This window comes from Triturus cristatus, chromosome 7 (genome assembly GCF_964204655.1).
Source record: "Triturus cristatus chromosome 7, aTriCri1.1, whole genome shotgun sequence".
Taxonomy (NCBI): domain Eukaryota; kingdom Metazoa; phylum Chordata; class Amphibia; order Caudata; family Salamandridae; genus Triturus; species Triturus cristatus.
This window is the reverse complement of record NC_140590.1, coordinates 97521441-97534523: the sequence shown is the minus strand read 5'-3', so window position 1 is coordinate 97534523 and position 13083 is coordinate 97521441. Positions and strand designations below refer to the sequence as shown.

Here is a 13083-nt window from a genome sequence, read left to right as displayed (position 1 = left end):
CTCCAATAGATCTATAGAACAGATATTTCTATTTGCGTTAGGATAGTACAAAGTAGGCCCCCCTGATTTGAATGTTAACAAAAACAAAGTGCCCAACTGTAGTTTCCTCCTAATAACTTCCATGCACATAAATTGAGTTTTGGAAAGATTGGAGTCAGCACTAGATTTGCTCTCAACTAAACTAGTCAGGGTTGTCACTTACAGTGGTACACGCTTAGGCAATGTATGGCTTCTTTTAAAAAACACCACACCTGCTCGTTCCCTCTTGGGTTGTCTGGAGGCATTTGTTCATGTTACAGGTGTTACCCCCACCGTAATCCTGTGATATGAGTCCATGATCTGCCATAGTGTGATGAACACGGAATAACACTTCAAATTTAGGGGCAAATTAATGAAAAAGTGGCACAGCGCAGCAAGTCACCTTCCTGTGCTGCGCTGCATCACTGGGAAAGTGCTCCTGACTTTTAACCCTGTGCTGGTGCACATCGGGCTGCATAGCACCAACGCAGGCGCCCTTATACCAAGGTGCCTGCGTTTCCTACAGGATTGTTTTCGTGCAGGAAGGGATATTTCTCTTTATAGGTGTGCTGCAAAATGCGATTTGCTCTGCTTTGTATAACTCTAGATTCTTGGAGCCGCTCAAAGCCACTTAAAAATCAGACTTAGATCTTTGCGTCATGCATGTACCATGTTGCATGGTGCAAACGTCACGCAACACTCTCATAAATATGCCCTTTAGTTACTAATACAACCTCAGAACAGCAACTTTTAAGGGAAGTACATTTTAGTACAAGGGTTATAAAAATCAACCAATTATTTGTTTGTATATTATGTCTATAGACTTTGGTTTAATTTGGATTTAGGTTAGTAATTCAAAAAATGTATGGGTTATGGTAAGTGCTGCAGCAACTCTGTATAAATACAATTATATTTATTTAATTGTAATTTCGTAACAGAGTACAGAATAAGCTTTCTGTTAGTACTAAAATTATATTGAATTTAAAATAAGTATATGACAAAATCGAAGGGTATGGATGGTACTGGAGTTAGAGTAGTGTTGATAATTGTTGCACATTTTGCATTCGCCATTCCTGCTTTGCTTAATATGTTTTTCTTGGCTTTAGGACTGTGTGCACTTTATCACTGCTAACTTGTGCTTATGTGTTTGTGACCTCTCCCTAAAACATAGTAAAATTGGCCTACAAATGTTTGGCACCTTTAATTTACTTGTTCGTCCCTAGTAAATGGTTCTACATGTGTCCAGGGCCTGTAAATGAAATGCTACAAGTGGGCCTGCAGCACTCATTGTGCCACCTACTAAAGTAGCACTTTAAAGCGTGTCTCAGGCCCGCCACTGCAGCCTGCAGTGCAGTTTTAAACTGTAATTTCGCCCAGTCAAAATACACCTTTTTCCAAGCCTAAACCTTCCCTTTAAATACACATAAGTCACCCCTAAGGAAGACCCTAAAGGCTTATAGGGCAGTTTGCCTTGTATTTAAAAAGTAGTACATGTAGGTCTAAGTTTTGAATTTCCTGGTGTTGGAAATCTTCTAACATCGTCTTTCAGTACTGCAAGGCCTATCCCTCTAAAAGACCATTGCAGAATGCGCTGAATACTTTTGGTTAGGGTGAGGATCTCAGCAGGGCTGTATTTTAGCTCCTTGTGGAGTCCTCTTCGGCTACAGACTGCAGCTTTGTCCCAATGGAGCCTTTTGACTTCATAAAAGTTGTCTATGTTTGAAGAAAAAACCTTCTATACAGCTTCATCCAGTGGATTCCTAACAACAAAGCTTCATCCACGGACACCGCCTGCTGCCCCCACTGAACTCCACCTCCTCAGAAACCTTTCTTTTTCTAGTTCAAAGGTAATCTGAGACCGGGTCCAATCCACCCCTTCTAACCGATCTGTGCTCCATCATGGCCGGCCATAACCTTTGACATTGATCTGGTCTTGTGTAACCAGATGCCCACATTTGGTGCTTTGATCTTTTAGGCACTTTATAAACTGAAAACATAAAAAAATCCACAACTCCGATTATTCTGGTTGGATTTATTTCGTTTTGTGGTCATTTAATTAATTAAAATGCACTCTATTTTTATAAATGGTTTTCTGATTTTTCCTGTGTTGTGATTTCACTTTATTACTGCTTGTGTGCTGCATAAATGCTTTACGCATGGTCCCTAATAAAGCCTGACTACTTTTGTGGTGGGCTACCAGAAGGTGATGCAGAGACTATTTTTGTGACTTTTGTGGCTCACCCTGAGAAGGATTGGGTTTTTTGCTGGAGTGGGGCTTCCACCTCCCAAACTAATTACCCAATTACATACAAGAATTATTTATTTAATCCCAAAGAACACTGGGTTCAGAGTCAGCTAAAAATAGGTATGCAGTCAATTAGGAGCCAGAAGCTATTCCATCACTGAAGAACAGTACTTGGACAAAATATTGTAAATATAGAGGCACACAAATATCACCTTTTTAATATTGTGACACATTAATATTGTGATGCAGAAATATAGTGGATATAAATATCGATTTAAGATTGTTAACAATAATATTGGTATCGTTTATATTGTTAGCAATAATATTTTTGTTAAAAATATAGTTTTTAAATTATTTGCATGTGTTTTAGTGCATATTTTAATTGTATCTGTTATATAATTTTAAATTATAGTTTTTAACTTTGTTATTTGGAATGTTTAATTAGATTGTTGTTTGCCAATTTGTAGTGTTGCAGTGGGTTGTAACGTTTACAGGGGTAAAGGGAAGTAAGCTAATTAAGTATAATTAAGTAATAATAACTGTTTATTAACTATCAGTTATTTAATTATTAATTAATTATGTAAATGTGTATTTGTTTTATTTTGTACGTGATATATCAGGTGCTGTTTTCTTTGCCTGTAGGTATATAGGGTTGGAAGTTGATTAATTAATACTTTATTAATTATTTTGTTATTATTAATCACTTAATTGACAATTAATTATGTGCAATGTGTGATTATTATATATTTTAGTGATATTTTGGGTGTATGTTTTTGTGTCTGTAAGAGTTATAGGATGTGAAGTTAATTAGGTAACAATTCATTAATTATTAATTTGATAGTAAATATTTAATTGATAATTTATTAGGTAATTTGTTTAATTATTTTTGTATGTTATATTTTAGGTGCAGGTTGTTGTGTTTATAGGTGTTTAGGCTAGGAAGTAAATTAAGTAATAATCAATCATCGATTTAATTATGAATTTTTAAAAACCTATCTAATGTATTATTATTTATATTTTGTGTTTGTAGGGGAATAGGGTAGGACGTTATTTAAATATAATTATGTAATACATATTTAATACTTTTTTAATAATTATTTTATATATTACTTAATATGGCAATCCCGTTTTTTTATTGTATTTAGTTTTTAATTGTGTGTTGCCATATCTATGGGAGTATAATGTGGCATTTTGATTAAATTATTAATTAATTACACATTTTTAAATTAATTATTAAATGGTTTAATAATTTATCATTATTTATGTTTTTCCTAGTGTTGTACAGACTGGTGTGGGAATAGTTCATTTTACCCCTTCAGAGTCCAATGATTTACCTATACACTGGAGTGGACATAGTATATTTTATTTCTAAAATAGTTTAGTATTCTTTTATTATTGTTTAAATATATCTAATATGAATATTATGTATAAAAAATATTATTTGTATATTTTTTAGTATGTAACATTGTTTGTAAATATGCTGTTTTTTATTTTTTTATGTCTTTTGTATTTATGTTCCCCTGTGTGGCCTCTGCTCTGTTCGTGAGTAGGGAGTTTTTTTGTGATGTTACTCGTGTCAGCCAGAGACGCGGTACAGAGACCCCCACATTGCAAGTTGGCCCCTACTTTTACTGGCTGCTGCCTCGGCAGCTTTCTGGCAATCTTCAAGTTATTGAAAGGCTGGGGCCCACCTCAACGCTGCGGAAGGAGAATGGCGGTTGTGAAGTGATTCCACTTCACACTGGGCGGGATGCATGGCCGTACCTGCCCCCGCCGGATGGATTCCAAGGCACGGAGGTTGATGTGGTTCGGGGACCCAGGGAAGCGCTTGACAGACATCACAGCAGGACATTGGTTTCAGAAGTACCTTTGATTGTCCAACACGCAATACAATCATTTTGGCACCATAATACCCCCTGCATCACCTACCTGAAAGTCAACAGCATTCTGGGACCAGTAGTTCACTTACAGCCCGTGAGCTACTATTCGTGAGCAGACACACCAGCTTGGGGTTGGAGTTGGCGTTGTCCAATAACAACAGAGCGGGACTCATAACAACTGGGACTGTGAAACTCCTGAATACTGCTCTGGCACTGAGGAAGGCAGTAAGGCCGAAATGCATTTGCCGTAATTAAAGTGTTTCCCCGGTTCTCCCCTGTGTGGCCTCTGCTCTGTCTGTGAGGAGGGAGTTTTTTGGTGATATGTGCATATATATATATATATATATATATATATATATATATATATATATATATATATGCTTTTTATATTCGTAAATAAAAAACAAAAACATTATATAGTGTATCTGTATATATATATTCAATAGTTGTTTGTTATAGATATGTATATATAAACACATTTACGTTTCTATTTGTGTATGTTTATATAAGTATATATTTATTTTTAATATTAAATGGTAGTTAATTATTTATAACATACATTATATTACAGTTATGTATTAAACGTTTTTAAGTTTTACTATTTTAAACCGTATATTTAAGCAAAAAATGATGTTTTGTCATTTTTCCTAAAGATATTAGTGTAAACAATATTTGCTTTTGATATTACCTTCATAAGTATGGAAAAACAATATTTTTGTTATATGTCAACTATATTTTTGACACGATTTTTGTGTGACACAATATTTATATGTTTGATATTCTGTCCCTCAAGACCATTTTATACCGCTCTCATTTTCAGTTTAGAAGATGCTGGATCGGAGATAAAATATTTTAAAAACCTTTGGCAAGTTTTGCAGTCAGGCTTGTTTTCCGTTTCTCATCCAGGTCATAGATCTGGATTGCAGGGAGGGATCCGATCTGACTATATATCTGGCTCTCATTTCACCCAAAGAGGGAACTTATTGTAGTTCGTATCTCTGAAAGGGAGCTGATATGTCTGTAGGTCTGGTTCTCATCCCCCTTGGAGAAGGAGCTTATCATAGTCTGGATCTATGAAAAGGAGCTGATCTGACTGTGGGTTTGGTTCTCAGGAGCTCATTGTGGTCTGGTTCTAAGAAAGGGAGCTGATCTGTCTGTAGGTCTGGTTCTCATCCCCCTCGGAGAAGGAGATTATCATAGTCTGGATCTATGACAGGGAGTTGGTCTGACTGTTGGTTTGATTCCTGGGAGCACATTGTAGTCTAGATCTATGAAAGAGAGACAATCTGTCTGTAGGTCTGATTCTCAGCTCCATCAAAGAGGGAGCTTATTATTGTCTGGATCTATGAAAAGGATCTGATCCGACTGTAGGTTTGGTTCTCAGGAGCTCAATTTGGTCTGGATCTATGACTGAGCGCAGATCTGTCTTAGGTCTGGTTCTCATGTCCCTCGGAGAAAGAGCTTATCATAGTCTGGATATATGACAGGGAGTTGGCCTGACTGTATGTTTGGTTCTTGGGAACCCATTGTGGTCTGGATCTATAAAAGGGAGGCTCCATCAAAGAGGGATCCCATCATTGTCTGAGTCTATGAAAAGGATCTGATCCACCTGTTGGTTTGGTTCTCGGGAGCTCAATGTGGTCTGAATCTGTGTCAGAGAGCAGATCTGTCTGTAGGCCTGGTTCTCAGCTCCCTCAGAGAGGAAGCTTATCATAGTCTGGATCTATAACAGGGAGCTGATCTGAATGCAGATTTGGTTCTCTGTAGCTCATTGTGGTCTGGATGTCTGATAGGTAGCTGCTTTGACTGTAGGTCTAGATCTTGAAGAGGGAGTGGGCTTTGAGCCTGTGGTTTGCAAACACTTTCAATCGTATAGAGGTGTCAAGGGATGATGTCAGTAAGTTAGACAAAATGTTCTCAATAAGTCTCAACTTCCCTCCATGTACAACCCTCTGGAAAAACAAAATTCAGAGGCTGCTACTATGAACACTATTCATGATCCTCAGTATGAATGTTTTCATTTGTAGCAAAAAAATTGTTACTTCACATTGCACATGCTCCATAAGTACCAGAGTGCCCAGAAACATATCACAGCATTTGCTCAAATTACTTACCAATTATGGTTGTCTCCAATAATTTTATGCACATAGTGACATCCTCGGCACAGGTTTGAGAAGGTCCTGAGCACATGGGAGACCCATTGGCGACGCACGTCTCACACTCCAGGGAATAGACTAAAGGGAAACAAATGTTCATTACATCTGAGTTTTCAATCTTCAATGTGAAGTTTCTATCAATAGCTTATAGGGACTCATTAAAAGATGGTAATACCTCATCCGGTATTGCTGATACTGTTGGCATTGGTAATACAATTTGAAATGAGGCATGCACACAAAAACTGATAAATATTTAATTATATAGGCTACAAAGAAAATTAAGATATCTCCTCAATGAGGATGACCAACCACAACAGAGACCCAGCACTGACCAGCTGGAACTTTCTCACAAACCAAGTTCTATGATGTCACATTACATGGCCAGAGTTCAAATTAGTAGTCAATGATATTACATATGCCCCTCAATACAACAAATTGACTTAAGAGTACAAGTTCAAAACTGTAAGACCAGGCATCCTTGGCGTGGATTCCCCTGACTTTTTGCCCTCTGATCTACTGTTTTGCTGACTTTATTTTTGCTGGCTTTGGGATTTTGGGCTCTTTACCACTACTGACCAGTGCTAACGTGAATGTGCTCTTTCCCTAAAGCATGGTTTCATTGACTTATCCACAATTGGCATATTTAATTTACTTATAAGTCCCCTGTAAAGTGCACTACATGTGGCCAGGGCCTCCAAATTAAATGCTACTAGTGGGCCTGCAGCACAGATTGTGCCACCCACTTCAGTAGTCCTCTAAACATGTCTCAGGCCTGCCATTGCAGAGGCTGTGTGTGCAGTTTTGGACTATCATGTTGACCTGGAAAGTTAACCCTCTTGCCAGACTCAAACCTTCCTTTTTAATACATATGTCACCCCTAATGTAGGCCCTAGACAGCCCTAAGAGCAGGGTGTAGTGCACGTAATAAGCAGTGCATTTACTTTTAAGTTTTACATGTCCTGGTAACACTATTAAAATATTGTTTCACTCCTGCAAGACCTATCCCTCCTGCAGGTTAACAGTGGCATTGCCTAATTACATTTGATAAGTTTAATTTCCAATTGGGGAAAAATAGCATTTCAAGTTTGGTGTCTCTGGAGTCACAATTTACAATCACAACTAATGGTAACGTTTTTTTTTTATTTTTCAAAAACCTTTATTGAAAAATTGCACAGCAAAGTTACAAGATTACACCGTTTCAAGGTATCGTGCACAGTTATACAAGATGTTACAGCTAAGGTTACCTCATACACGTAGCACTTAAAATCAATACCGGGGAAAAATATCGTGGAAAAGCTAGGACAGTGAAGGGAACCACAGAAAGAGGCACCATGAGTAGGGAATGGAGGCTGATGGAGCAGAGGGGAGTGTGAGCGGAAAGGAAGCTACTCATTGACCATCACCGGCGGAGTGCCAGCGGGGAGAGCGGGAGAGGTCGCCGGGTGCTGGGAATTGTGACTCAAAAGGTAGGACAAAAGTGGACCCCATATATCAATTGGGCGGGATCCGGCTGCAGGAGGCCCCAGAATTCGGACAGGAGAGTCTGGCAACGTAATGCATCCTCAAGCCAAAGGGCTACCTTTGGTGCAGGCCCGAGACCCCAACACATGGACACCCTGCGCCGCCTGAGGACCAGCAACATGTCAATCAATCGGCGGGAGGCATCTGGACAAAATGTAACAAAGCTTAAGAGGCAAAGCAGAGAATCGGGTTGGACCAGTGACGAGGTGATCTCAGAAATAGCACCGCAGACCTAGCGCCAGTATGCGGAGACCTGGGGGCACAGCCAGGCGAGGTGGGAGATATCAGCCGCAGGCGCAGAGCAGCGCAGGCATCTATCATTGGCAATGAGTCCCATCTTGTGCATTTGGGCAGAGTCCGATAGAGCCTATGTAAATACTTAAAGTGGATAAGGCACAGATGGTAATTTGGGGAGAGACGTTTAATCCGATTACAACAATGCAGCCAGTTGACTTGAGAGATTTTGACTCCCAGGTCCTCGCCCCACACCACACGTGCCCGGTCAGTGGAGGTGCAGATTTTAGTGACTAGTTTCTTAGGGGAGGGGGACGCGTAGAGGAGGTCGAGCGTGGCCATAGAGGGAAGAGGATGTGGAAACGAGGGTGAAGTTTCTGGCAGACAGCCCTGAGTTGATAGTAAAGCAGGGTGTCCATGGGGCCGGAGTCGGCAGCAGGTGAGAAGAATGTGTTCCCAGGGAAGAGCTCCGACACTGTAGAGAGCCCCAGGTGAGTGGTCTGTTTAACCATCCCAGAAGACTGGAGAAGAGGGAAAGCCGGGTGATGAGCGATTGGCATCAGGTTCACGGAAAGCATGGCAAAGCCTGAAAATTTACGGAGCCCTTCCCAGGCCCAGCGTAAGGTCTCTAGTGTATCAATCTCAGTACGTGGGAGTTTTGCACGGGCGAATAAAGCAGTCATGAGCGGCCACGGTGCAGCAAGGTCGGCCTCCACCGCGACATGAGGCTGGAACAGAGTGGGGTGAAGCCAGAAGTGAAGAAAGCTGACCTGGGCACTAAGGGCATAGAGTTTAAAATCTGGGGCACCAAGCCCGCTGCGCGACATCGGGAGGGTAAGAATATTATACGTGATCCTAGGTTGCCGACCGGCCCAGATCAGAGTGATTAGCAAAGAGCGAACCTTGCGAAAAAGTGGGCAGTGAGAGGGATGGGGATATTGAGAAATAAATATAAAAACTTCGGGAGCACCAGCATTTTGGCAATGGCTATGTGACTGGCTAGAGACAGAGGCAACCGGCTCCAGAGGGGGATCTTGGACTCAAACCAGGCCACTGCGCGTCCAAAGTTAGCTCTCCAAAGTTCATCTACATACCTACTCAACCAGATGCCTAAGTATCTAGTGGGCTCTGACGCCCACACAAAGGGATAGTCCGGGTCGAAGGCCACCGTGGCATCAGTGAGGGGAAACAGCATGGATTTATTCCAGTTCACCTGGATGCTGGAGTAACCGCCAAAGCGTATCACCTCACGAACCAGTGGACTGAGGTTCTCCTGAGAGTTGCGGACATAAAGAGTAACATCGTCCGCGTACACGGAAACTAGTAGAGCGCGAGCCGCAATGCCGATGCCTCTCTGGGTATGATGTTTGCGAAGTCAAGCTGCAAGGGGTTCCATTGCGATGGCGAAAAGCATGGGTGATAGCGGACACCCCTGCCGAGTGCCACGCCCGATGGGAATGGGCTCAGAGATTTGGCCGTTAATACAGAGACAGGCAGTAGGAAGGGTGTAGAGGAGTAACGCTTTACGTATAAAGACTGAGCTGAAGCCCAAGCGGGAGATAAGGAGATAAAACAGGAAAGGCCACTCTAAGGTATCAAAGGCTTTGGTGGCGTCAAGCAGGGCGGCCACTGCCAGGAGTGCTGGGTTTATTTGATGAAGGCCTTAGAAGATGGTCCGGCGATTGTGGGAGGTCGCACGGCCGGGGATGAAAACTTACTGGTCCGGGTGGGCAATGAGTGGCATGAGGGGAAGAAGGCGGGAGGCGAGTAGTTTGGCGAAAATGTTATTGTCCGTATTAATTAGTGACAAGGGACGATAGGAATCACGCAGCTCAGGTGATTTGTCCGGCTTTAGGAGTAAAGTGAGTAAGGCCTCGCGGAGCGATGGGGGAAACTGACCTGTTTCAAAAGACTCATTATACATGGTGGCTAGGAGAGGGACCAAAATAGGGGCGAAGGCCTTGTAGAAGGAGGCCGGCAGGCCATCCGAGCCGGGGACCTTGTTACCGGGCATGCCATTGATCGCAGCTAGGATTTCTTCTTTAGAGAAGGGCTCGTTGAGGAATTCCCAGTGGGGATTGCCGAGCCAGAGGAGCTGAAGGGTGTCAAAATATTGGTCAAGAACCTCACGCGGAGGCACAGATCTGGCCGTGTAAAGTTGTGTGTAGAGTGCAGTAAAGCGCTCTTTAATTTCCTCAGGGGAGGTGGTTCGCGCAGGGTCACCATCCTGGAGGGCGGTGATATTAGATGCAGCCCGTTGTGGGCGTAGGAGTTTGCCGAGGGTTTTACCAGGGCGATCGCCCTCACCAAAGTGGCGCGCCCGTGCCTCCCTACCAAGAAACGCAAGTTCTCTGTTGGCCACATCGACAAAGTCGGTAAGTTTCCCTCGGATCTGGGCAAGCGTATCGGGGTTGTGGTCCCGGGAGTGAGGAGAGTCAAGATCCTTAATCTCCATTTCCAATTTCTCAAGAGTGCCGCGGATAGAGCGTAGGACACCAGACTGTTTGGAAATGCATTCCCCACGAATGACGGCTTTAAAACCCTTCCATAGAATGGAGGGGGAGTCGACAGTACCCTTGTTAAGCTCGAAATAATTTGTGATGGCGGTTTGTATCTCATCACAGAAGACTGAGTCACATAGCGCATTGGAGGAAGCTGCCAAGAGAAAGCGCCGCAGGGGGAGTGAGGGAGGCATAGGCTTAGACGAACAGGAGCATGATCTGAGAGGGTGCGCACCATGTGGTCAACGGAGGTGAGCCATGCAAGGGCATCCGGGGTGGTGATCTATAGGTCCAGGCGGGACCAACAGCCATGGGAGCCAGTGACGCAAGTGCCCTCGCGTGTATCGGGGCAAGAGTGGTGCCACACGTCGTATAGGGAGTTATCAGTGAGAATAGAGCTGAGGAGTGTAGGCGCGCGCGGGTGAGAGGTGTGTGGGCTGGACCGGTCCAGGGTGGTGGGCAGTGTTACATTAACATCACCCTCCCAGAGGAGCGCAGTAGGGCCGAGGGCCAAAATATGGTGCCAGACTTGCGCGAACAAGTCTGGGTCATCACTGTTGGGACCGGACAGAGCAGTGAGTGTCAAGGTCTGGGCCTGCAGGGTGCCATGAAGGATCACAATTCGCCCCCCAGGGTCAATAACCACCTGGGAAGTCTGCCACGGGAGCCCTTTGCGTAACAGGATGGACACCCCGAGAGTAATTAGAATAGAAGGAGGAGTGAATTTCACCCAGTGTCGGGAGGAGGTAGCAGGTAACAGGTGGGTCTGCTGTAGAAACAAATGTCCATCTTATGCTGAATGAGGTGGGCATGGACCAGGCGCGCCCTACGGTGGTTGTTAAGTCTACGGACATTCCAGGTCCAGAGGGCAGTGTCTGTCATGGTGCCGTCTCAAGGGAAGTAGTGTCGAGGAAAGTGGTGAGGGAGGTAAAAACTTGGTGCAGATGCGTGGAGTGGTGCCATGAATAGTGGAGGGGGAAGGTCAGTGCAATAACCTTGAAAGCGGAATAAGATAACATAGTCCAAATTACAACCTCATAGGGAGGCACCAATTCAAACAGCACAACCACCCCAGTGGGAGTTCAGACAACAGGTGCATGGAGGAAACATGACGTTGAACCGAGGGGTGCAGAGGAAAAACTTTCACAAATGGAGTGACGTGTCATGAAGAGACCAGGTGCATAAACTAGTCCCAAAAAGAACAATATGGCCTCACTCAGAGGGAGGCAACAAACCCCAGGGACCCCCAACCCTGCCACCCGTACCACCCCCCAACCAAACAAACCCAAAGAACTCCCCACCCCAGCTCCCACTCCAACCCCCCAATCAGGCTGAGATACCACCCATTCCCACCCTGGGAACCCACAACTGGAAAGGGAAAAGTCTATGTCCGGAAAGGGAATTATCCCATGGAGGCATGGCGTTGCTCAGCATATACCCCTGCCTGAGACGGGGTGGCCAAGCCGTAGGTCATAGCAGACAGCAAGAAAAAGACATCGGGGAGTGAAGGACACCAAGCCCAGAACCTAGGTATGGAATGGAATGCCCTGGGAGGCAGTAGTAACAAAGAGGACTAGATCAGAACAAGAGCCTTAGCAACATGAAATGCAATCAGCAGACTAGCAAGAGTTCGCAGCAGTTCAGTCATTGTCACTGAGGTTGTCATCTGCGGTGGCCTGAGAGTTGGCAGGCGAAGATCGATGCAACATGTCCCTCCCAACATGGGAGAGGTGTGGCTCACTGGTTAGAGGCGGCATATCCGTAAGCAGAGAATCGGCCAGGGACCAGGGTTCAATTCCCGACGCGGCAGGGTCGTGGACCAGGGTCAAAACGGACTCGATAATTCTCGCCTCGGTACCTACTCTAACCTGGAACACACTCGGCAACCCTGGGCATTAAGCTTGCCTCATCTCTACAACGGCCCCCCCACAGACGCCGGGGATGCCTGGTTTCACCTTGGAGATACCCAGAAAGGGAACATCTCACAGGGATAGCCAGGACGGGTTCCCCAGCGGTCTATAGCGCCGGGACACTTCCAAGTAGCTGTGCGCTGTATAAATTAAAATAACATAACATAACATAACATAACATGTCCAACTTCTTTGTAAAGGCCAGAGCTTCCTTGGGATCCGGAAAAATGAGCATCTTGGAGCCCTGCCTGACACGCAGTTTAGCGGGATATGCCAATGAGTAAGAGACCTCATGCCTTTGAAGGATCCGTTTCCTTACGGCGAACCGCCTGGACTGCGGTAGTGTAGTCGGGGTAGAACGACAGGGAGTTGCCTTGGTCTCTGTTAAGACAGCGGGGTCACACCCATCAGTGACCGCGCCCTCCTGACGCATCAGACGGCGCTGGTCGAAGGCGATCTAGGGTCGGTTCTCGCCATGGCCGGTCAGAGTCCAGTGGGAGGCACGGCCAAGCAGCAGAAGGGAGACAGTGCCCAGGGGTGGCCGAGCAGCGCCGTGGCGCAAAAGGATGGAGTGGGAGCGCATGGCCTGCAGGCAGTGTTGCAGGTGTACAGTGGGCA

General features: G+C 44.5%; 1 protein-coding gene across 1 annotated transcript in view; it reads right to left on the bottom strand.

The window, feature by feature from the left end:
• Nucleotides 1-13083, bottom strand: part of LOC146808911 (phospholipase A2 inhibitor gamma subunit B-like) — an 80385-nt gene that overhangs the window by 22050 nt on the left and 45252 nt on the right. Inside the window, exon 2 of the mRNA XM_085614252.1 lies at nt 6258-6377. Within this exon, the coding sequence (XP_085470378.1) occupies nt 6258-6377 (120 nt within the window). The remainder of the gene's footprint in view (nt 1-6257; nt 6378-13083) is intronic.